Below are 25095 nucleotides of genomic sequence, written 5' to 3' on the forward strand. Positions count from 1 at the left end.
AAATAAAAAATAAATAAATAAGTGTTTTTAATCCTTACGTGTGTAAAGGCGTTTTTACCACAAGGTGGCAGTGCTTTCATGGATAAATATAACGTTATCATAATAAATATTAAATACAGTCCAGTTTCTTATTCATAAGAAAGGATATGCTTTAACATAGTGTAGTACTACTATTTACTATAAAATACTACAGTATACTACAATTTACGGTAGTTAATACTAAATAATACTACTACAGTATTTTTCATGTACAATAGGTTCATGGTTTTTGTACAGTTGGGTCTCCATTAAAAGTAAGATCCAGATTTCCATTATCCTATTTCTTTCATGAATAATGTTTCTTGTTTGTTTGTAAAGAGGAAAACCAGATACAAGAACTGTGTTCATAACAGTGCGCATTACACTGAGGCAGTTGTGTAGTGCGCATGCGTGCAATGTGCAAGCTTTGTTTGGAAAGTGACGACGAAAACAATGCAGTAGCAGACAGTACACGGCTGAGAGCTCGAGTTATAAACACCGACACATTCTGTGAATCATAGGACATAAACATCGGATAAGTACTTGAGAAAGCTCAATGCGGGGAACCTACTTTTAAATGACGTTGTAGAGTTTAAAAAACTATATGGTACCAATGTCAGCGGCTTTGTTTTTACTAACAAGAAGGTAGCGATTTAACGCAATACCGGTCACGACCGAAGTGACAGGTTTGGGTGAAATGCGGCTCATAGAAAGCGACAGACAGGTCCAGTTATCCTGTGCTGTAGAGATCTGCGGACAAACAGACGATTCACTGACATCCTGATAGCACCTGTGGATTTTACGGCAGAGTTTAACACTGTTTAACGCCATGGAAAGCGTCGGGAAATTCGAGTTCAACAGGAAAGACCTGATAGGACACGGTGCTTTCGCGGTGGTATTTAAAGGAAGACATAAGAAGGTAAAGTAAATCTTTATATTATCATTAAGGCAACGGTTGCGTTTGACTTCATGCGTCGCTGCGTAGACCGATCGGAATATGACATCAAAGTACCGCGAGAGCTATTGTTTTCGCGGTACTTTGAAATCATATTCTAAATCAACGTCTGCGCAGCGCTGAATAAAGACAAATTTATCACTCACAAAACTACTTTAATAACGTTATCAACGTCATCTTTTTATCGTTTTGATGAAATGTAACATTCGCCATATCTACAGAAACATAACTTTGAAGTCGCCGTGAAATGCATCAACAAGAAAAATCTCGCTAAATCCCAATCGCTCACGGTAAAAGAGATCAAGATATTAAAGGTGAGTTTATGTATACGAGCAATTCATGGTTAAGTAAACGGTCTACATGTCGATGACAAACCTGTGCTTGTTTTTGCCAGGAGCTGAAACATGAGAACATCGTCAGTTTATTGGACTTTCAGGTATGTCATTGCTATCTGTTTGCTTGTTTAGACGAAACGTTAAGCGTTTTCCATGTAGTTAGTAATATTAAGAAAGGTTGCTCGTTGTTTTTGTTAACGAAGATATTTATATCTAAAATATCACATGGCTCAGTGTTGACATTATGAAAGCACTTGCCTGGGTCTAATTGGTTGACTGTTAAACCACGCCCATGACGTAACATACCGCTGGATGTTTGTGCGCAATGGTTTGCAAAATAAAATGGTTTGTGAATCAGAAGGTTAACTTTGGAAAGTGTAGTAATACTCAGAGTGAGTTTTTTATGGCTTTTTTATTTTTATTAATGCTTCAAAACATTTAACAATACACAAAACAGACAGAATACACAAAGAATAACTCAGAGTGAGTAATGATTTCATTTTGCATCCTCTTGCATCAGCAACAGTGATGATCCATATTGGTCAAGAGATGATTAATATACATCCCTAATATACCTTTAGATTTATTAAAGGAATAGTTCACCTCAAATTATTGCTTTTTAGGTTTTTTATGAAAATATTTGTTAATTTATATATTGTACATCTTTAGGTCTCATGTTAAAGCTCAAAAGTTTGAATATACTGCTGGTATCTGCTTGTCTCTCTATCAACTTTGCAAAAGAAGCTTAAAATATTAATCATTTTCTCTCACAAATCTATTGTTTTGCTAAAAGCGGTGAGACAGTCACAACAGGTGTCTATTATAATACACCTGACACCTGTTTCTACACCAGTCAGCACCTGCCAGCCCAGCACACTCTTAAACCGTCTGTCTCGATCATTTGCATAGAGAACAGACACCGTCTGATGGAGGATATCAGTATATGTATAATCATGAATACAGGCAGTCAAGCTGTTGATCTGATGACAGATGGCTTTCTCAGGTGTGGTGTGGTTATCTCAAGAGATTAAAATGGAAGGGTGGTTAGCCGAATGGTGACACATCTGATATAGTGCTGTTGTGCTTTTGAGCCGGTCCAACAGGTTTAACTTAAATTGTTTGCAGCGATATAAGATAATGCACTAAGATAACAAGACAAAAAGTTACAGACTGATGTGCTTTTATTTAATATCATTCCAGGTCCAAACATTTAAAATAAGTAAATTGTTTAAAGGCATGATCTCTGAAAGCCAGTTTTGATATTTGAAGTCACCATAACAAACACGCCCCTACCCCAATAGAATCGTTTGGTACTTGGCCTGAAAGTGTTTTTCAAAAATCATGCGCCCTTGCAATACCTCTTGTGGCCTACATACCACATGCTCCTGTATGCGACTATGCGCATGCACGACTTGCGCATATAATGTATGCAAGTGCTGCGTCTGAAACCACCTAATTCCATATTATATAGTAGGCGAGAAGCCCTACTTCCTCTACTGTATAGCATGGAAGTAGGGGGTTTGGACACAGCTAAGGTTTCAAAAATGCGGCGACACTCACACATGCACTCTTCTGATGACGAAAATTGCATCAAACACACTGTGCGCGGACCATCATGTACACCTAAAAATGGACTATACTTCCGCCTTAACTTTGTTTCAATACGTGGATTCAATTAGTATATTCAGAGACACTATTAGCCTAATTTTTGGCATGACTGTGATCAGCAGTTGTCATGGCAACTCTTTTGGTTTAGTGATGCATGCATTCTTCCACTTATAATAAGAAGTCCAGGCCTGATAAACATAGCCAATAGAGTATTTCCAAATGGTGCCTGATAGCAATTAAATTTACTTTACCCATTTACTGTGTGAACCCACAGACACGTCTGACCTCAGAATGAGTGCACATGAATAATTCATGACCGGTCCATCATATTTCACATGCTGTTGTGGTAACACAGGAGCATGTGATACTGTTTGAAGCAAACCACCTTGACTGCCTACATCTGAGAACAACAATACAGTTTTTTATTAGTTTCTTTACCAATGAGAAACAGACAGCTGCCAAGCATTAGATCCACCTGAATGCACAACATGCACCAGGTGGTTGACACTTTCCTCAATCATTGAAACCCAACTCTCTTACGCCTGCATGGAAATCCATTGAACCACTTTAAAAAGAGCTTTAAGTTTAATTCGGTCTTTTAGAAATGTCTTGAAATATGATTCTCATACCTTTGTATTATATGTTGATGATGACTCATAATGTAGTTGTTAGTCACAATATCCTGGTTGATATGTTGTGGGACATTATTGTAATGTTTGTTGCTTTTTGTGTGGTCTTGATATCGGTTTGGGCTTTATACAGTTTACTTTACATTACCTCACATGGACTGGTTTCATTTCTTGTTTGACTTATGTACACAAACACACACGCAGCTTATCTCTAAGCCTTGAGTCAGTTGTGACATGCACTTATAAAATTAGCTCTCTTACAAACTTAGAAATCCATTGTGTTTTTAACCAAAAACAACAACATGAACAACAGGTGTCTGACTTAAATAGCATCTTACATCATTTTCCACTTGCTTGGTGGTTAAAGTGATTGCGTATCTGTCATGCTGTGTGTTATGACACCACCTGCTTTTCTTCTGACTGTGGTAACACACAGGGCCTGTATGGAAATTGGCCAAATGGGACTTTTGTTACACAATAACTTGGCTTCATGATGGTTTCCTACAATTGCAATGACACTTAACTACACTGTCATAGGTCAACTTAAAATTAACCAAATATTGAATCTTGTGCATAATGCAGACATGATGGTTGTCTCACTAATATTTAACTTATTATAGATCTAATGATCTATATAGTTATTTTACAACAAATATGGATAAAACCTTATTTAAATTGCAAAAATATATATATATATGATTATGCTAAATATAAATTTGGATTATTTGTATATGCAACAACAATTTTTAGTTTTGAAACAGCAAGACATTTTGTTTGAGAAATTAAGTCTTGTATGCACATCATTACTGAATGACACTCATTGCATCGCTTGTTATTGCTTGCCAATATAACAAAACGGATCAGGTCATGTTTAAGTTCGTATGGTGAGTCATTAATAACGCTGCACTTAGTCGCTGGCTCATCAGCTCCTTTTCAAAGCGATGAAGTGTTCATAGCTTTGTGATCATATGGCGTGCCAAAAGAAATGATATATTGTGTATTTCATGCATACAGTTAATCATTATTGGCTCAATAATGGCAAATGCTTCTGTTTCTATCGACAGGAAATTTCGGGATGTGTCTATCTTGTCATGGAGGTGAGTCCAGATGCCACACTGCACGTCTCACATGCCAACTGTAAAGTCAAAATAGAACAGAGGTCACATTTCACACACTTGCAGGAAAATCTTAACGCTAAGCTCAATTAACAGTATTGCTATATTTTTATTAGCATAACGCCATTTGAAGCCTTGCTGTCACATCGTATGCAGTCTTTGGATAATATTTTTGTTTCTTTTAACACACACTTGAAGTGTTTGTTTATCTCATCTGACAGTACTGCAATGGAGGAGACCTAGCGGACTATTTACACTGTAAGTACACCAACCTCAATTAAACTTTGAAAACACATTAATTGTATTGTATTTATAAATAAAAAATAGAAACAGTTTGGGGGCGGAGCTTCAGGTTTGGCTGGACAATGGAAGACGATTTATGGCAGGGTTCCCCAAATCTTACCCTGGAGGGCCGGAACACTGCAGAGTTTAGCTTCAACCCTGATCAAACACACCTGAGCAAGCTAATCAAGGTCTTCATGATCACTAGAAAATCACAGGTAGGTAAGTTTGATTAGGGTTGGACCTAAACTCTGTAGTGCTTCGGCCCTCCAGGGTAAGATTTGGGGAACCCTGGTTTATGGTTTGGTTCTGCTTGAATGGTAGAAATGAAACACTTCACCTTTAAAGAGTCATTTTTGTAGCATTGTTAAATCCTTATAAAAATCCAAACACACTTTAATGTGATAAACATGCATTATTCTTAAATCCTGATTTAAAGGTGCAGTGTGTGCATATTTGGAGGATATATTGATAGAAATGCAATATAATATACATAACTATATTATCAGTGGTGTATAAAGACCTTACATAATGAACCGATATGTTTTTGTTACCTTAAAAAGCACCTATTGTTCTATTCACATTTTTACATTACCTTTGGTGTGTAAGTGTGTATTATTACACACAGTTTGCAACAGTTTACTTCTTGGTATTGGTGATGTAGTAACTGCCGACATTATCATAATTCCTCCCGCTTCGGACTCAGCCCGTAAGTTAACTCCTGTTAGCATTGCATTGTGGGCGAATCTTTCAAACGTGGTAAGAGACGTCATTTCTGTCTGACGTCAGAGGTATTCAGACCAATTACAACGTACAGATTAGCTGGCCAATCCGGGACACAGCGCTTTTCAGGTAGAAATTCAGTTTCAGGAAAAAGTGAAATCTGGAGCTACAAAAATGTACGGTATGTGGAAAATAATGTGTTTTCTTAACCATAAACCACATGAACACATTGTATTATACCAAATACACAAAATAACGTTGTTTTTTAGCAATGAAATAGGTGCTCTTCTATCTACATACTCCACGCGCTTCCCCTTACATGGAAGTCGCAATTTTGCACCACCCTATTTCTACAGTAGCCCTAAACCAGGGGTGCCGAAACTCGGTCCTGGAGCCTCGTTGTCCTGCAGAGTTTAGCTCCAACCCTAATCAAACACACCTGAAGCAGCAAATTAAGGTCTTACTAAGCATACTACAAACTTCCAGGCAGGTGTGCTAAGGCAAGTTGGAGCTAAACTCTGCAGGACACCGGCCCTCCAGGACCGAGTTTGGGTACCCCTGCACTAAACAGACAAACTGCCCTACAGAGCGCGTTTTGTTACTATGTTGTCTCAGACGATGACATGTTTGTCATGTGGTGGCTACTGTAGCTTCTCTATGTGTTTTGGGAGGGGTGAGCGGTGGACTGAGCCGTTGGTTGCAATTTACAGATGCCGCTACACAGCACCTTTAAAGGCAAAGATTTCTCAAAATTAAAAATGTTTGTTTACGCAACCCTCAAAAATGTTTTGGATAAATCTAAAATGAAATTCATCCATATTGAAATTGATAAGAAGATTAGAATTGTTTTACTTTTTATTTGTTGACAAAGTCATACAGTTCCTTATCTAACTAAAGTTATGTAATTGTTTTTTAGTAAAATATTTATGCTATAAATTCTATTTAGTGCGATAAAATGCTGGCAGTCCAATAATACTTTTGAAACACAGGACCTTTTCTAGGAGTATATGAAGTTGGCCTTGAACTTAATCTGTACTTGGACTCAGTTTTGAAACTGCAGGAATACATTTACCAAACAAACAACTTGCCTGATCTTTCATTGGAAACCCATTTTAGGATCTCTGAGAATAGCTCCTTTCACACATGTGCCGCCACAAATAGATCCTCCTGGAAGAGGTCTCATCCAGATTTACACAGCCTCTGTCCCACCATAAAGCTTTCAGCTCTGTTTACCTTGTTTGCACTGACCCCTCTATTTTAAGACCTCAAACTTATATTGTTTGCATCCTGACCCCTAACTTCACCCCTCAACGCTCACCACAGACGTACTGGTACTGCTCGCTTTGGCACAGCATCAAGAGCCCCTGCTGAAACTCAACCCACACCCTGACCTCATCCACCTGTCAGTCTGCTATCTGTCCTATCATGCAGTGGAAAAACACGGGGGCTAAAAATAAGACTTCATCAAATCACAATTTTTAGGGGGAGGGTGTAGGTGGTTTGGAAAAAGAGGGTAATGGGTTATGGAGGGGTGAGTTTAATGGCCATGTGTAAAGTGATCCTATCGAATCCCAACAATTCAAAGTATTTCCATCAGAACTGCGTGTTTTTTATTGCAAATGAATTTTCCTTTTCTTAATAGCTAAAGGATCTTTAAGCGAGGACACAATCCGTGTGTTACTGCAGCAGCTTGCGAGTGCCATGAGTGTTATAAGGAGTAAAGGCATCATTCACCGTGACCTGAAGCCTCAAAACATTCTCCTGTCCTACAACACGGCTCGGAGGGCCAATCCCAACAACATCTGCATCAAACTGGGTCAGTCTTTTACACCCACCACACCTCATCTCTCTGTATCCAAACCCAGTGCGAAAAAACAGATCCTGAATCAGTTTTGGCAGTGGTTGAATATGTTTTTGTTGTTGTGTTAGCAAAAGTGGAGGTGTGGTGAATGTTTTGTGTGCTCTTAAGTAATAGATAAACTCTGAGTCACTACACAGCTGTGTAAATTCAAACACTTTTTTTTCTCTCTCTATTTCTTTTTTTAGCTGATTTTGGCTTTGCTCGCTATCTGCAGGGTGACACAATGGCCGCCACACTTTGTGGCTCACCGATGTATATGGTGAGCACCTGAAAACATTCATATTCAAAGTTGTCTTGATGTTCAACAAAAGTATGACACGCTCCCAAAAAAAGAGGCGTTTGAGAAATGATGCATATGACATTTAGTGGTTTACATTATAATCTAACTGAGGTCAAGTACATTGGTGAGGTGGATAGTAGTCTGTTTTGAGAATAACTTGGTCAATGACTGTATCCGCTTCCTTTTGTTTGGCACAATTCACCAACAGCCTTGTATTGATTATCTTTATCTTTTTTATTAAATGTTTAACATTGTGTTCGTGAATTTTTTTTTATGATTTAATCACATAAATGTTTGTTTAAATACTGTTCAGGCTCCTGAAGTCATAATGTCACAAAATTATGATGCCAAAGCTGACCTATGGAGTGTAGGGACCATCATTTTCCAGTGTTTGACTGGAAAAGCCCCTTTTCAGGTCTGTAACACACACACACACACACACAATGTTTATTTGTGCATGCTACAGTAATAATAATCTTTTATTTACATTAATCTTTAAGAAGCATTTATCCAAAGTGTCTTATAAATGAGAAGAACAATAGAAGCAAAGGGGTACACTGTATAAAATGTATTTCTTACTTAGTATTTTTGTCTTGTATTCAGTAGAAATATCTAAAATTTATTAAATCAAGGACAAAAATATACAATTTAAGTAAATGTGTGCTTAAAACACAAATATCTGCCAATGGGGTGAGGAAAAAATCTTAAAATAAGTTTTAATTTTTCTTAAACACTTAAAGGGATAGTTCACTTTAAAATGAAAATTCTGTCATCATTTACTCATCCTCATGTTGTTCTTAATCTGTATGAATTTCTTTGTTCTGATGAACACAAAAGTAGATATTTTGAGAAATTATGGTTAACACACAGCTGATAGTGACCATAGACTTCCATAGTAGGAATAAAAAATGATGTAATTTAATGGATACCGTCAACTGTGTGCTTTCCTTAATTTATCAAAATATTTTCTTCATCATTTATCATAATACTTCCAAAATATTTTTTTTCCTACTATGGAAGTCAACGGTCACTATCTGCTGCACTGCAAAAAAAAATGACTTTCTTGTTTTAAGGACAAATATCTAAAAATTGTCAAGTCAAGATGCATTTTCTTGATGAGCAAAATTACCTAAGAAAATAAGTCTAGTTTTAAGACAAAAAATATCAAATTTAAGTGAATTTGTGGATAAAACAAGCAAAAAAATCTGCCAATGGGGTAAGCAAAATGTTCTTACCCCATTGGCAGATTTTTTTGCTTGTTTTATCCACAAATTCACTGAACGTTGATTTTTTTTGTCTTAAAACTAGAATTATTTTCTTAGGTCATTTTGCTCATCAAAAAAAAAACATCTTGATTTAAGAATTTTTAGATATTGTACTGAAAACAGGACAAAAATACTAAGTAAAAAAGTCATTTTTTGCAGTGTGTGTGTTTACCATCATTTCTTAAAATATCTTCTTTTGTGTTCATCAGAAAAAAAAAACAGGATGAGCACTGCAAAAAATTATTTTCAAGAAAAAATGTTCTTAGTATTTTTGTCTTGTTTCAGTAAAAATATCTAAAAAATATTAAATTAAGATGCTTTTTCTTGATAAGCAAAACAACCCAAGAAAATAAGTCTAGTTTTTAGACCAAAAATATCAAATTTAAGTGTTTTTGTGCATAAAACAAGCAAAAGAATCTGCCAACAGGGTAAGCACATTTTTCTTGAATTTTTCTTGAATTTAGTGTTTAAGAAAAATTTTCAAGATTATTTTGTTTACCCAATTGGAAGATTTTTTTGCTTGTTTTAGGCACAAAATCACTTAAATTTGATATTTTTAGTCTAAAAACTAGACTTATTTTCTTAGTTTATTTTGCTCATCAATATATTTTAGATATTTGTATTGAAAACAAGACAAAAATACTAAGTAAGAAATTCATAATGATCAAGTGTAATGATCAAGTGTTTAAGTCCTAATTAGTCAATATAATAAATTATTATGGTTCAATAAGTATCTTTAGTCATGGACTGTCTATTTGAATTCATTTAAATGCTTTTTGTCATAGTTGAATGGCAAAGCTATGGTTAAAAAATAAAGAAATTTAGTAATATCGCACATAATTAGTTTCTATTGCATCAGGCCTGTTAATTCTGGAAAGGTTTTGTTGCTTAACTGGCTGGTACCCGTGTTTATTTTTGCCCCTGAGTGTGAAACATGATTGTGACATCTCACCATCTCTCTGATAAACAGAACCATGTGTCTAGAACACCATTGTATTTTCTCATAAACACTTCATCATGTACTTAAACACACACACGTTTCATTGTTAATAGATGGCATATTTTCAATTGTACTGAAATAAGAGTTTTTCTTAAATGACCACATTACCCAACACACAAGTTCATGAAGTTTCTTTTTGAAGCAATACTTCTGCTAAATATTGCCACAGGTTGTTTATTAGCATGTTCTTAGACTTCATAACATAAGTAATGTTATTTATTCTTTAAAAGGTGCATTGATTCTAATATTATTAAAGGGTTAGTTTACCCAAAAATAAACAATCTGTCACAATTTCCTCACTCTTATGTTGTTACAAACCTGCATACATTTTTTTTGGTTTGGATGAACACAAAGGAAGAACAAAGACAATAATACAGGTTTGTAACAATATACGAGTGAGTAAATGATGACAGAATTAAATTTTTTAGGTGAACTATCCCTTTAAGATCCTTAAGCTAAGCTTTGACCAGGTGTTGATTTCCACAATTTTCCATCCAGATGACCTCAAGTCTGAAGGCTGCCAGACGGCTAACATGTGAACGCTGTATTTTCATCGGTTTTATGGGTTTTAGCATTCAAAGCCAGCTATTTATTAGGAATCTCTGACACTCATGAAATGTAATGGCATTATGCGGCACAACTTGGGCACTGAGTTTAACCTTGTGCCTGATATAACCTTTGAATTGACCTCCTCCTGCATGGAAAAGTAGGGTTCAGCACTTGTTTTTCTACCATGGAGGTTCTAAACTAACATTTAACTATAGACCTGGACAGAGTGTTTACATGCCAAACATCCAGAGTTTACAATGAGGAATGCTGCTAGCTAGACCATCACCGTTGTGCAACAGACTGCCACCAGAGAGCCCATGACTGTTTAAAGATGTGTTAAATATACCTGACAGGCAGTATGTACTTTTATATTTAATAAGTGAGACAACATTGTCAGACTAGAATATGAGTGGTGCTTGTCTGTGCAAACAAACCCCTCACAATGCTATTGCGCTATGGGGAATATGGATCAAATAAGTTTTGTTTGGAATATGACACAGGTTTCTGCTTTAGAGTAAGTCTATCTGTGATTTTAAAGTCAAATCCTTAAAGTATTAAAGGGACATTCCACTTAGTTAAACATTTGATTTTTACCGTTTTGGAATCTATTCAGCTGATCTCTGGGTCTGGCGGTACCACTTTTAGCATAGCTTAGCATAATTCATTGAATCTGATTAGACCATTAGCATAACGCTAAAAATAACCAAAGAGTTTTGATATTTTTTTAGTTAAAACTTGACTCTGTAGTTACATCGTGCACTAAGACCGACAAAAAAAAATTAAAGTTGTGATTTTCTAGGCAGATATGACTAGGAACTATACTTTCATTCTGGGGTGTTAATCAAGGACTTTTTAATTGCTAAATCAGATTCAATGGATTGTGCTAAGCTATGCTAAAATTGATACAGCCAGACCCGGAGATCGGCTGAATGGATTCCAAAACGGTTAAAGTCAAATATTTAGCTGCAAAATGAGCCAATTTTCAAAAAAAGTGCAGTGTCCCTTTAACAATAATAATAGCAATACTTGACTAAGCAACAACAAGAGGATTTCTGTTTTAACACACTTCCAGTGTTACAGTGTCGATTTCCCAAAAAGTTTCTCTCACTAAAATTGATGTCTTTATCCTTTCATACTTCTCCAGGCAAGTACTCCTCAGGAATTACGGCAGTTTTATGAAAGAAACCAGAGTCTGAGTCCCAGGTTAGTGACCTTAGCATGCTAGTTGTTTAGTGTAAATGATGCAGGCTCAAAGGTCCAGTGTGTCTTACATTTGACAATTTCAGGCATGCACATGTCCATATGTGACTCTGGACCACAAAACTAGTCATAAGTCGCACGGGTATATTTGTAGCATGGGTCAAAATTATCTTATTTTTTTAGAAGAAAAAATTATCTTCTTTTTTTAATCATTAGGATATTAAGCAAAAGTCATATATAGATCAGATCTTTAGTTAATTTTTTACCGTAAATATAAACAAAAAATTATCTTTATTAATGTGTTGCTAAGGACTTAATTTGGACAACTTTAAAGACGATTTTATCATATGAAAGTTTTTTGCACCCTCAGAATCCAGATTTTTAAATTGTAACTCAATATTGAGTTGAACAAATATTGTCCTATCCTAACAAACCATACATCAATTGAAAACTTATTTATTCAAGTTTCGGATGTATGATGTATAAATCTTAATTAGTTTTGCATTTCAGGGTCACATATTAACCTAACCATAGGTTAAAACAACCCAGGTTTTTGTAGGTTGTGATTAGTCTCCGTGTCTAACCTGGCTTCGATCTGTTTTTCCCAGTATTCCGCGGGAAACCTCCAGTCACCTTCGGCATTTGCTGCTTGGTTTGCTGCAGAAGAGCCACAGAGAGCGCATGGACTTTGGTCAGTGCAAGCACACTTTTTTTCGTGCTACATGTGCTACAAAAAAATCTAGAAATCTCACAGATTATAATAATCCTTTCAAATTGAGAATCCTCAAAAATTAAATCTCTGTTATCTATTCCAGATGAGCTTTTCCATCATCCTTTCCTAGAGGGCAGTGCATATGTGAAGAAATGTAAGATTTACCAGTTCAATTTTGAACACATCCATTTGTTCTTTATTATTAAGCTTGTTATTTTACCACAGCTTTGAATGATAACGGCACAAAAGTAAATGGCACAATAAACACTTTCTGACTTTTGGTTACAGTAAGCTTTGTTTATCTCTGCATCTCTTAGCCTCTCCTGTGCCCATACCCGTGTATCCCAGCAGTAGCTCTTCCAGCAGTGGTTCTTCAACATCTCACCACACTCCTACTCCGGTAACATGATACAGTACATAAACAGCATGCTTTCTAATAGGTGTACATTTATTTTAGTACTTTGTAAACAGAGTACAACACAACAGAACCATTGCTAAAATTCTCTGAATCAGTATTTTGGTTGGCGCATAGACCATAACATATAATGCCTATACTATCACCAGATCCATGTTCCTAGTTGTGTCTGTCACGTTTATATATGTAATGTTTTTTGACAGTCTGACACTGAAACTCAGAGGCCCCTCCCACAAAGTAACACCACACAGTCTCCAGGTTCCCTGTTGAGGGATTCCTCTTCATCTGAGTCGGATGACTTTGTAATGGTGCCCGCTCAATTCACCAGTAAGTTTAAACCTTGCACACATTGACCTACATATTGCATTATTTTATATACAAAACAGTTGTTTACTTCACTCAAATTGAACATCTTGGATGTAATCATTCTGTTAACTCGCAGGTGAACCGGTTAGCGCAGGAGGACAGGACAGTTTGATGCGCAGCGGGTAAGTTAATTTACGCTTTTCAGAAGTCGCACTGAAACCTAATATTGACATACCAAAGTATAAAGTTTCCTTTTCATTCCAAGATTTTTTAAACACATTTGCGTTGGTCATCTTGTACATGTATGATCAACTGACAGTAGGATACCTATGTTTTGACTTTATTGTTTAGCCACTACAGTTTAGTTTATTACAGATTTCAGGTTTGCATTTTGGGAGCTGTATATGAGTTGTATATACCACGCATTATACCACGCATGTATATTTAAATGTGTTTGGGTTTTTTTGTGTGTGTGTGTGTGTGTGTGTGTGTATACGTTTATGTGTAAAAGAGATTGCAGACTTCTGTTGATTTGTTTTTGCCCTGCTAACAATTTTAAAAAATTAGCAGTTTTCTATTATTAATGCTGTATAGTTTAATGTTGTAGCTGGTTGGCTTATATTGTTTTTCATTGTGTGTTGAACCATTTCTAGAAGTTCGCTGCTAGGTGTCAACACATGTGTTAGTGGAGCTCTGTTATTCACACCCTCTCTGCGGACCTCCCCAAGCCCTTCCAGGTACCTGTGGTTATGTGTGTGTGTTTGTTTACTATTTAAGGATAGTTTGGGGGCAGGGGCAGGATTAGTCCCAGGAAGTGAGCTAAATCATGTGTGTATATATTATATTTGTGCCATTTATATATAAGTGTATGTGTGCTTACGTGCGTGTACCTGGTAATTATTACGTTGTGAGGACCAATTGTCCCCACAAAGATAGGAATACCAGTATTTTCGTGACCTTGTGGCGACATTTTGATGTCCCCATGAGGAAACTAGCTTATAAATCAATCAAGATGATGTATTTTGAAAATGTGAAGTAGGAGAAAGTTTTCTGTGATGGTTGGGGTTAGGGAATGGGGTAGGTAAGGGGAATAGAATATACAGTTTGTATGGTATAAAATGCATTACGTCTATGGAATGTCCCCACAAAACATGGAAACCAGAGTGTGTCTGTGTGTCTGTGTGTGTGTGTGTGTGTGTGTGTGTGTGTGTGTGTGTGTGTGTGTGTGTGTGTGTGTGTGTGTGTGTGTGTGTGTGTGTGTGCGTGTGTGTGTTGGGGTGATACAGTATGAACATTATTGTAGTACAGACTTTGAAAGCACAAACTCTCTCTAAAGGTTTGTGAGGTGAAGAACAGCTGTCCGGGCAGATGTGACAAGTGAAAGTGGGAATCTTTGAGATCAAATAAATTCATAGAACAAATGGTCTCAATGATTATGCACATGACACCTCACTCACATCTCTTTCTCTCTCTCTCTCTCAGACCTGTGGAGTGTTTTGGGAGTAGCTACAGTCAGTCTGTGCCTGTTCCAGTGCCGACACAAAAACACAACTATCAGAAAATGGAGCAGAACCTGCAGATGTCTGACAGGTTGGCTGTATCTCATTTATACTTTTTTCTCTCGCTCTCTCTGACATATGAATACATAAATGCTCCACACATCAGCTGATGAGTTCAATTTGTTATAATTTAGGACATCAGCACCTCTATATCACTGCAGCTCTGCTGGATTTCAGACATGTGGGAAAACTGCAGCTTCTCCAGAATCAGAAGGATCCAGACCTTATCCACCCTCCCCACAGGGTAATGAAACCTGTAGAGATATCCAACTGCTCTGAAAGGCACCAACATTGCTGGAATTTTGTTACATAGTTACCTTATTTACTATCATTTGATTATTTTTTATTACTGACCATTTACTTGTTTTTAACAATATTTGAAATGTATATTCACAGTTAGGCTTGTAGTTATTTATTAAGGTTACATTGGTGAGAAACTATAACTAGGCATATTTTATTTTATGTACATTATCGTCTACAATGCTTCAACCAAAGAGAGTAGTCAGGAGATTAGTGATGATGACAGCATGTAGGATGCCTGTCCCATGATTAGTGTGAGTACCAAGCAACATCTCCAGCCCAGGTGCTCCTCTAAGAACCAGGACAAAAAAGTTATATGCACCCCTGGAGATATCATTTAATTTGCATGCTTCATTGGTAGAGGGAAAAACGCTAGGATTTAAAAAGGCAAAATATACTGTAGTCTGCCTGGTATTTTTCTGTCATGTATTTTATGTAAATAAGAGTTACATGTTTTTCCTCTTTTTTTTATAGTGGGAACTGTTCCTCAAATGGACAATCAGCAAGAACCTATTGGAAGTAGGACGGAATCGAATGCCCCCAGTAAAATACTGTTTTACTGCATGCAAATTCATTCTGTTCCAGGTATCCAACTCTTATTATCTCTCTTTCTCTCTCTCTCTCTCTCTCTCTCTCTCTCTCTCTCTCTGTCTCTCTTAGATGAGTGGCAAAAGCAGTGCAAGGTCTCTCCTTTCTTCACTGACTGTGCATCGAGGGAGACAACCCTGTCCCACAGACAAATTAGCCAGCAGCATAGTCCCGAATCTGCAGTGCATAGAGTGAGTAACTAAAGTCATTTTTTGTGACTACATCTACATAAAATCGTCCAACATAAAGTAAAGAACATTCTGTAAAAATATAACTTTAAAGGAAAAGTCAATTTTCTTCTAAAAAAAATCCAGATAATTTACTCACCACCATGTCATCCAAAATGTTGATGTCTTTCTTTGTTCTGTCGAGAAGAGATTATGTTTTTTGAGGAAAACATTCCAGAACCCCAACACTTAACAGTTTTAATGCAGTTTAAAACGGCAGTTTCAACTGAGTTTCAAAGGACTCTAAATGATATTAAACGAGGCATAAGGGTCTTATCCAGCTAAACGATTGTCATTTTTGAAATAAAAAAATATTCACCTTTAAACTCCTCATCTTCCTCCAGCCCTATGACACGCCAGTGCGACCTCATGTAATTGTGTAATGCCGTGGAAAGGTCACGTGTTACATATATGAAACGCACATTTGCGGATCATTTTAAACAATAAACTTACACAAAGACATTAATTATTATCATTCCACATACAACAACGTCGGAGCGGTCCTCTTTCTCCACACTTGTAAACATTGGGGCGTAGTTTTGCATATGACATCTGTGACCTCTTGACGTGATGACGTATTACGTGAGATCACGCTGGCGCATCACAGGACCGGAGGAAGAGGAGAACGAAGTTGTGGTTTAAAAGTGCTTATACCATGGTCTGTTTAAATACTCGATTCTGATTGGCTCGAAGGTGTGCATTAAAACCGTTTAATGCACAGGTAGTTCCAGTCCAGTCAGTTTGATTACAATAAGAAATTAATCCGCTACTATAAACACTGGTAACCATAGTAACACATTTAAACTTGCAAACTAAGTGAGAGACACATATGAAAACGTTTATTTAGGTAGGCTACTGGGGGCGTGCACACCAAGGCTACGTCCGCGGCCGGCGCATGTTTGCAATTGTTTCCAATGGAAGCTCTGCGTTTTTCAAGCGTTTCTTTTTCGCGCTGAAAGCCGGAGCTTGGTGGTTTTTCCATGCTGAGCGCCGAGAGTAGAACGAGATTCAACTTTGAGTGAAATGCTCCGCTCGTCATTGTCAGTTCTCACACGGCCTTCCAATCAGAGTGGAGGAGGGTGGGACAAATATCACAAAAACCAACCGCCGCATCGTACAACGACTGATAAACAAATCAGCATTATCACAGTAACCAAAGCGCTCAGCTGAAGAAAGCCGACACTCGGCTGATAAAACCGCTGGCTTTCAGCGTCCTCTTTTTCACTCCGCTACGCGTCGGGTGGTTCTTGGCCTCTACGTCGTGCATTAAAGTCCTTTAATGCACGGCTAGCCGTGGATTATCCCTTACATATTTTTTCTGTTCCTTGCCAAAAATGACAATCGTTTCACTAGATAAGACCCTTATGCCTCGTTTAAAATCATTTAGAGTCCTTTGAAACTGCAATTTTGAACTTCATTATAACTGTTAAGTGTTGGGGTCCATTAAAATGAGAAAAATCTTGGAATGTTTTCCTAAAAAAAAAAACATAATTTCTTCTTGGCTGAACAAAGAAAGACATCAACATTTTGGATGACATGGTGGTGAGTAAATGATCTGGATTTTTTAAGAAAATGGACCAATCCTTAAATGTCTTAACATAAACTAAATAAGGTCAGGTCAAACATTGCAATTAAAGTGAAGTCAAACTTTGGTTCCCCTAACCTAATTATTAGATTGAGACTTAACCTGGATTTCACAGACAGGGTCACATATATAGGACAAAGCGGCACCTATTCATATTTGGAGGTACTGATATAAAAACGTTCAACAATTATACGACACTTGCATAGTGTATTACTTGCCTATTTACACAAACGAATATGCTTGTTATAGTAGTCAGTAAACAACGTTTTTATTTTACTGCGAACCAATCTGTCATATCACTTCTCTCCTTTTCCTGTGATTCAGTGGGATTTATATGGGCGACCCTGTTCCAGTCAAGCTTCGGGTACATCACCGATTCAACGAGGTCTGTTGGGCCGAAACAAAACCCTGTCTGACCTAAAAGAGTTGGCACAGGGCCCCGCAGCCGGGCCACGCGTCTCACTCTTAAGGCCATTAGAAAGAAGGGACACTGTCAAGAGGTATCAGCCACTGTGGCTCAACAGTAATTAAATATCATCTGTTACATCACTAATACATCAAGAAGTATAGTGACACATTTTAAAATCAATTAGCATTTAGCATTGTGATGATATTGCTACAGATTGATTATTAGTTTGTTGGGATTATACATTTGTGGGTCATTTATGTGATTCAGGTCAGTAAGTACCGGGCGTCTGTCAGAAAAGCTGCTGAAGGCTGTGTTTGGGCCACAGTTAGACAAAGGCAGTTATGACAACTTGAATGCAGAGAGACCCATGGACATCACGGGTATGAGCATGCAATAAATGTAACACAAGCAACTTTTGCACACAAGACCCTTCAAATTGCTGTAAAATTACACTATCAAAGTTTCACTATCATGTGTCTCCTGAGAAGATTTCCAGGTTTGAAAAAAATGTTACCTATTGGAGGCATTTGTACAATAATAAATATTTATTAATAGTAAGCTTACTTTTTGTTAGTACTAGTTTTCAAATCTATTAATTCTATTAATATTAATACCTGGAAATCTACCTAATGCTTTGTTCAAACATGACAGTTTGTAAATAGAAATTGTATAAAGCCATTTTGTCCTGATCTCTCTTTAGCACCTCCTTGTGGTAATGATGGCACAGAACAGGGTTCAGGCAACCGTGCTGGAGTTGTCTTCACATTAGGCACTCCTGAATATGGACACACACCTCCTCGCACTATTCGACCAAGACGCTTCTCAAGTAAAAACTTGATTTTGGTTCAAATTAAAGCATGATTATTTAAATCTGTGTTTTTTTCATCACATCTTGTAATATTAACTTGATTTGCCGCTGTAGTGGGCACTCTCGGTCCATCGAGCCCTGGCTGGACCTGTGGACATTTTAATGAGGCTCACAGTGTACCTGACAGCCTGTGCTATGGTTACACGGATGCCATGGCAACAAACCTGTGTGAGGGCGTGGCCTTTGTGGCCCCTGAACTGCCAGAGGAGACACTAATGGAGGTAAAATAATTGCCTAATAAATTATGTATGAAACTAAGCACAAGTGATGTGAGGGATTATGTGGATTTAGATGGTTTTTATTACAAAATAAAACTTTTTATTATTTATTATGCAAATTATTGCTAAAATAATTTGTGATGATGACCTAAATAGCTTACAACATATTTATTTTGTGCAAAGATGTGGTACTGAAGACATAAAGAAAGCCAGTCTGTAAAAAAACAACTAAAGTTATTTATTCTACAGTTTTCTACATAAAATCATCCTACATAAAATAAAGTACAATCTGTGAAAATATAACCTAGATATTGACTGAGTAAGGTCATGTAAAAGATTAAAATCAAACATTGATGCTTCAAATCTCATTATTAGATAATGAAACTTTAGCCTGGATTTCACACAGGTTCATATAGTTTATAACAAAGTTATATTTTATGTGTGGCTTGGAATAGCATCATCCTATGTGCATGCAATCTTGTTATTCTGTAATATAATTTATGTTGTTTAAATAACCATCAACAACATCCTGTGATGTCACACTCTTCCTCTCTACAGGAAAGTCATACAGACTTGCTTGCCCAACTACGCTTTATTCTGGCGTTTACCCACTGCATCATGGAGTTCGCTGGAGTGAAGAATGCTGGGATTGAGAAAAGTTTAGCATTCGATGCTTCGCTCCTAGAGCAGAGCGTAGTCGCTGATCAGATAAGCCAGCTGAGTCATGAATGGAGGTGTGTTCCTGAAAAAACTATGCCAAATTTTTGATGTATATGAATAATGAAGTACATGAATAAGTGAAGTACACGGTTAGTGATGTACATGTGTGAATGTAGCTCTGCAGAGCAGCTGGTTCTCTATATGAAGTGTGTTGAGCTGCTGTCGTCTGCATTACACACAGCGAGAGATGGAATAAAGGAAGGCAAACTCTACCCATCAGGATCTGTTAAACAAGGTAAAACACTCACTATCCACAAAATATTAAAGATTCCTTATGAAAATGTACTTTTCATGTAGTGATACATGCTAACCATTGGCAAAACCATGTTTTACTACAGTAACCGTTAAAGTTTATAGTTAAACCATGGTTAATTTTCATGAAATACAGCAAAACTTTTACCCACTATTTATACAAATTCAGAACCTAAAAATGAATTTAAGTCAACTTTACATTACTTTACATTAAGTCAATTACTGCACAATATAAATTCAGTGAATAATCAAAAAGTCACATATTATAATTGTTATGTATTTACATATATAAAAAGTTAAGAATCAAAACTGGAAAATATAAAAGGTAAAAAAGTTCATATTTATAAATTCATAATAAATCAACATATTAACTATATATATATTAATTTTTTTGCAGTAACATGTTTGACCTGCTGGTGTAAAAAACTTTAAGGTCATTTTTCTCGGTTTCAGTGTTTGCGTATATTATTAGTATTTATAGATGGTTTCATCGGACGCATGTGATACACGTCTGGATCCAAACTTTACTTCCGGTTTTGTTTTTTAATGGTCTGACTAGTTGCTAATCTGATCTCTTGAACAAATGCCTCGTCGAAAATAACAAATGTTTTGGTTTCCTAGGTAATCTATGTGTTGTTTATTTAGCTTGTTATATAAATAAACTACGTTTAAAGTACTTTGTTGTTATTTATTCTTAGCGGAGTTTACCGGAAGTTACATGCGGACCACGACAGCCCCTTGTTTATGTTGTTACTGCTGAAACTGTCTATTGATCACTATGTAAACTAGATATGAGTATTCATAATACATAATGTGAAAGGAGGAGTTTAAAGGGGACATTTCACAAGACTTTTTTAAGATGTCAAATAAATCTTTGGTGTCCCCAGTGTGCGTATGTGAAGTTTTAGTTCAAAATACCATATAAATAATTTATAATAGCATCTTAAAATGGTCACTTTGTAGGTGTGTCATTTTTGGGTGTGTCCTTTAAAATGCAAACGAGCTGATCTGTGGTTGGATAGTGCCGATTAAGGGGCAGTATTATCCCCTTCTGACATCACAAGGAGAGCCAAATTTCAATGACCTATATTTTCACATGCTTGCAGAGAATGGTTTACCAAAACTAAGTTACTGGGTTCTCTGGGTTATCTTTTTCACATTTTCTAGATACATATAAGCATGCAAAAAGTCATTTTCATGATATGTTCCCTTTAATAGTCATTCTAATGGGCTTCTTGTCTCTGTTTCATTTGCAGTAGTTCGTAAGCTGAACGATCAGTATAAAGTTTGTGTAAGCTGCTGTCGCTCCCTCACTGAGAAACTCCAGGTGTTCTTCAGCAGCAAGCAAAGACTGATGGACCGCATGAGCAGCATTACTGCTGAGAGACTCATCTATACACACACCGTTCACATGGTACATTCAAAACACACGTTTACATGCACTAATTGTTGTGAAGAAAATGACTTTCTTATTTAGTATTTTGTCTTTTTTTAAGTACAAATATCTAAACATTTGCATTTGCACAACAGATGCATTTTCTTAATTTTCTTAAGTTTTTAGACCGAAAATATCACAAGTAAGTGAATTTGTGCATAAAACAAGCAAAGTAATCTGCCAATTGGGTAAGCAAATTTTTCTTGAATTTATTGTTTAAGGAAAATTATTAAGATTTTTTGCTTGTTTTATGCACAAATTCACTTAAATTTTATATTTTCTTAGGTCATCAAGAAAATGCATCTTGATTTAAGAATTTTTAGATATTAATGCTTAAAACAATACAAAATACTCGGTAAGAAAGTCATTTTTTTGCAGTGCATATATGGAAACACTATTTTTGAATGACACAACACTAATTTATTACTTAGTTATGTTATGAAAAACCAATGAACCCTGCCGAATGTACAACGTGTGACCCCATTACCTTAATAATGCGTGTTGACAATGCATTGTCATTTCATATTTTTATGATGACTATCATGTGATAGATAAATAAGTATAAGATGCAAACATGAGCACAATTCCCCTGCTGATGGGCACAAGGTATTGAGAAAATAATATGATTCATGTTTACACGTGTAGTTTTCTCCTGATGATTGGATTACAGATCGATCTACATCACCTCTTTCAATACGATCAAAATTTCAGTCTGATAAACCGCAGTCGGATTTATTAAGGTGTTTACATGAAGGCTTTTCGGTCCAATTCAGCCATCAAAACAGATTATTTGACTTTGACTGAAGAAAATTACTACTGATGACAATGTTAAGAAACATGATTGGTCTATAGCTGGGGTTCCCTACCTTTTTTGTACATTCGTGACAATCTAAGCCCCCACAACCCTCTACATCCATATGTCATTATTTTACACAACAGAATAATTTAACTGCCTTACATTGTTCGCATATGTTGTTTTAAAAATATTTTATAACTTTTTTGTGATACATTTTATGCATCTTTATTTGATCACGAAGCATACGGATCCCACCGAGCCCTCCTGCACTCCAAAAAAATGCTGGTTGTTTTTAACCCAGGGCTGGGTCTCTATTGGACAGCAGTTGGGTCATTTTAACCCAGCAGTGTGTGCTGATCAATGGTGACCCAGCCCTGGGTTAAAAACAACCAGCTTTTTTAGAGTGTGGAATCCCTGGACCCCAAGTTGGGAACCACTGATCTATAGCATAGTGTGCAACACCTCAAGACAAGTATATCAAATATGACTCTTATGTGATCAGGTACAGACTGCAGCACTGGATGAGATGTTTCATCATGGAGAAACTTCTGTAGAGAGATACCATAAGGCGTTACTGCTGATGGAGGGGTTGTCTTTAATTATAAACGAGACTACAGACCTGAATAATATCAACAAGTGTGAGTATGACATACAGTAAACACACTTGATACGTGGAGAACCGAATGTTTATCTCATCTCAATGTACGTATGTTTGTTTGGTGTGTCTGCAGGTAAGCAGTGTATTGAGCGACGTCTCTCATCCCTTCAGCCTCAAGTATGTATGTAACGGTGGTAACCTTCAGTCCTGGTTAAAGGTTTGATGTGGACATTTGCTTTGTCCTGTTAATACTTCATCTGCATCTCAGTTCATTTCAGTTTTCATTTGAACTTCCACACAAGAAAAAAATCACACTCACCCATCTTTATTATCCCGGTAAATTGAACAGAATGGATGTCACATGTACTGTTAGCATGTTGACACTAGTGTCAGTGATGTGTGGCATTTCTTTACTGATGGTAGGACAGTCTTGTGAGCTGGCTGAGCAACAGAAATGTGCTTTTAACATTATTTTCTCTTTGATGAACTTTGCCTGCATGTTTGCATAATTCAAAGGAAATGATAGTCACAGACTATATCTGGAAAAAAAATCATTTTCAACTTGTACTTGTTAAACTTTGTTTTGCTTGTTAAACAGTTAGTGTTATACCACAGATGTACAGTTCTAATGTGGCAATTGACCAAAACTGATAAAGGCTTTCTGTTTAATGTGTTGTTATATAGAGGTTGAAGAAATACTTGAGATTTGTATTGTATGTACTATCATACTGTTATACACGTCACGTGTATTCAACGTTAAGCACTTTATAAAACCATTTGCCTTCTGGATGCCAAAAAGAAACCACTTCAGAAAAGACAAGCCTTCAATGTTACAGCTAATGCCCACCTCCTCATTAATGTTTTATATGTAGCATTTTGTATTTGTTGTAATCTTCTTTTGTCGTTTTAGAATGTAAAAACATCCTTACGTTGTGACTGAATGTTTTAGTTTCAAGTTTTCAGTAACCTGTAAATGCAGGGCTCTCGCACATTTTGGTGGGATGACGTCATGGATTGGTCTTCGGTTGTTGGAATGATTTAGTAGACGGAGTAAACTATTCCTGTCGGAATAGTGCCTGTTGACTTTTTAGCAGATAATCCAATTAATCCGTAGCTTTTATTTTTACTCAAACTTCCACAGTTGGCCAAAATTGTATCTTGAAACTGCAGCTGATTTTAGCGCACTGGACACTCAAAGCGAATGTGAGACTCACAATCATATATACTTACATTTTTATATTTCATTTTTATATTGCACTATGTTTGCATCATCAAGAGATTTATCAAATCTTTTAGGTTGATGAACCCCCTTAAGGACTTTTTACCCTTTCTTTCCCTAATAATCACAATGTTTCATATCATGGTGTTTTTAAGGCATTTAGTTGGACTTGTATATAATAAAATGAAACTTGATAAATGCACATATAATAGTGATGATAAACAAATTGAGGAGAATGAACAATTTTGTATATTTGTTACAATATTTATGATCTTTTTTCTGTAATTTGGTCTCTTCTTTCAGAGAAGCCAAATCCAAAGCAAGTGCAGAATGCATGTATGTGATGTGAATGTGTGTAATTTAATAAATGTCACTTTTATTTTTACTCTGTGTATGTTGATTGCTTTAAGTGCACAAAATAGTGATATGCTATTTCCATAGTGATACATCGGACATGAGCTGAATGAATGATAGAGCTATTGCTATAAGACATAAACATGATGAAAATAAGGAGCTATTTCTGTCATTTTATCAAACAAAGATATTAGTAACTAAATAACATAATACCTAATATGATGAAAAGTAATTTTATGAATATGGAAAACATAATAAATTATAAATCACCTGAAACCATACAAAATGAGCAGCTTTTAATAGTAAAACCTTCATGCATTTCATATTGGGGTATGAAAATATTTCTTAATGCATGCATTTATATTTTTATTTCAACTATGTTGAATAATTAAAAAAACTAAAAATTATATTTCCTATAAAATGATCAGCTTTATCAAAGGGCACACACCACATACTTTTTCTATGTTTAAATGCTATAATTAGGTAAATTTCAACCCCAAATCAGAAAAAGTTGGGACACTGTAGAAATTGTGAGTAAAAAAGGAATGGAATAATTTACAAATCTCATAAACTTATATTTTATTCACAAATAGAATATAGATAACACATCAAATATTGAAAGTGAGACATTTTGAAATGCCATGCCAAATATTGGCTCATTTTGGATTTCATGAGAGAAAAAGTTGGGACAAGGCTATGTTTACCACTGTGTGG

The 25095-nt window shown here is 36.2% G+C and overlaps 1 protein-coding gene across 2 annotated transcripts; it reads left to right on the plus strand.

Moving 5' to 3' along the window:
• The first annotated feature begins 436 nt into the window (after positions 1–436).
• Positions 437–24412, plus strand: ulk1a (unc-51 like autophagy activating kinase 1a). Of its 2 annotated transcripts, none has more exons than XM_065247351.1 (28): positions 437–937; positions 1195–1287; positions 1368–1409; positions 4610–4642; positions 4882–4918; positions 7308–7481; positions 7712–7785; positions 8120–8221; positions 11765–11823; positions 12429–12511; positions 12636–12686; positions 12850–12932; positions 13151–13274; positions 13390–13435; positions 13907–13990; positions 14736–14843; positions 14947–15056; positions 15587–15655; positions 15773–15891; positions 17837–18012; positions 18189–18301; positions 18622–18747; positions 18844–19010; positions 19566–19741; positions 19844–19962; positions 21236–21393; positions 22713–22848; positions 22942–24412. In XM_065247351.1, the coding sequence occupies exons 1-28, from the start codon at positions 848–850 to the stop codon at positions 22995–22997; spliced, it is 2808 nt and encodes a 935-aa protein (XP_065103423.1). In that variant the 5' UTR covers positions 437–847; the 3' UTR covers positions 22998–24412. The 2 variants fall into 2 exon arrangements, with proteins under 2 accessions (XP_065103423.1, XP_065103424.1); XM_065247352.1 differs by having other exon boundaries at positions 15587–15631.
• Positions 24413–25095: the final 683 nt, after the last annotated feature.

The sequence above is a fragment of the Paramisgurnus dabryanus genome, chromosome 11, assembly GCF_030506205.2.
Source record: "Paramisgurnus dabryanus chromosome 11, PD_genome_1.1, whole genome shotgun sequence".
Taxonomy (NCBI): domain Eukaryota; kingdom Metazoa; phylum Chordata; class Actinopteri; order Cypriniformes; family Cobitidae; genus Paramisgurnus; species Paramisgurnus dabryanus.

Coding starts and splice junctions, on each gene's coding strand:
- ulk1a (XM_065247351.1), top strand. CDS start 848: ATGGAAAGCGTCGGGAAATTCGAGTTCAACAGGAAAGACCTGATAGGA. Junction 7,786..8,119: donor GTGGCTCACCGATGTATATG/GTGAGCACCTGA, acceptor AATACTGTTCAG/GCTCCTGAAGTCATAATGTC. Junction 13,275..13,389: donor GGTGCCCGCTCAATTCACCA/GTAAGTTTAAAC, acceptor GTTAACTCGCAG/GTGAACCGGTTAGCGCAGGA.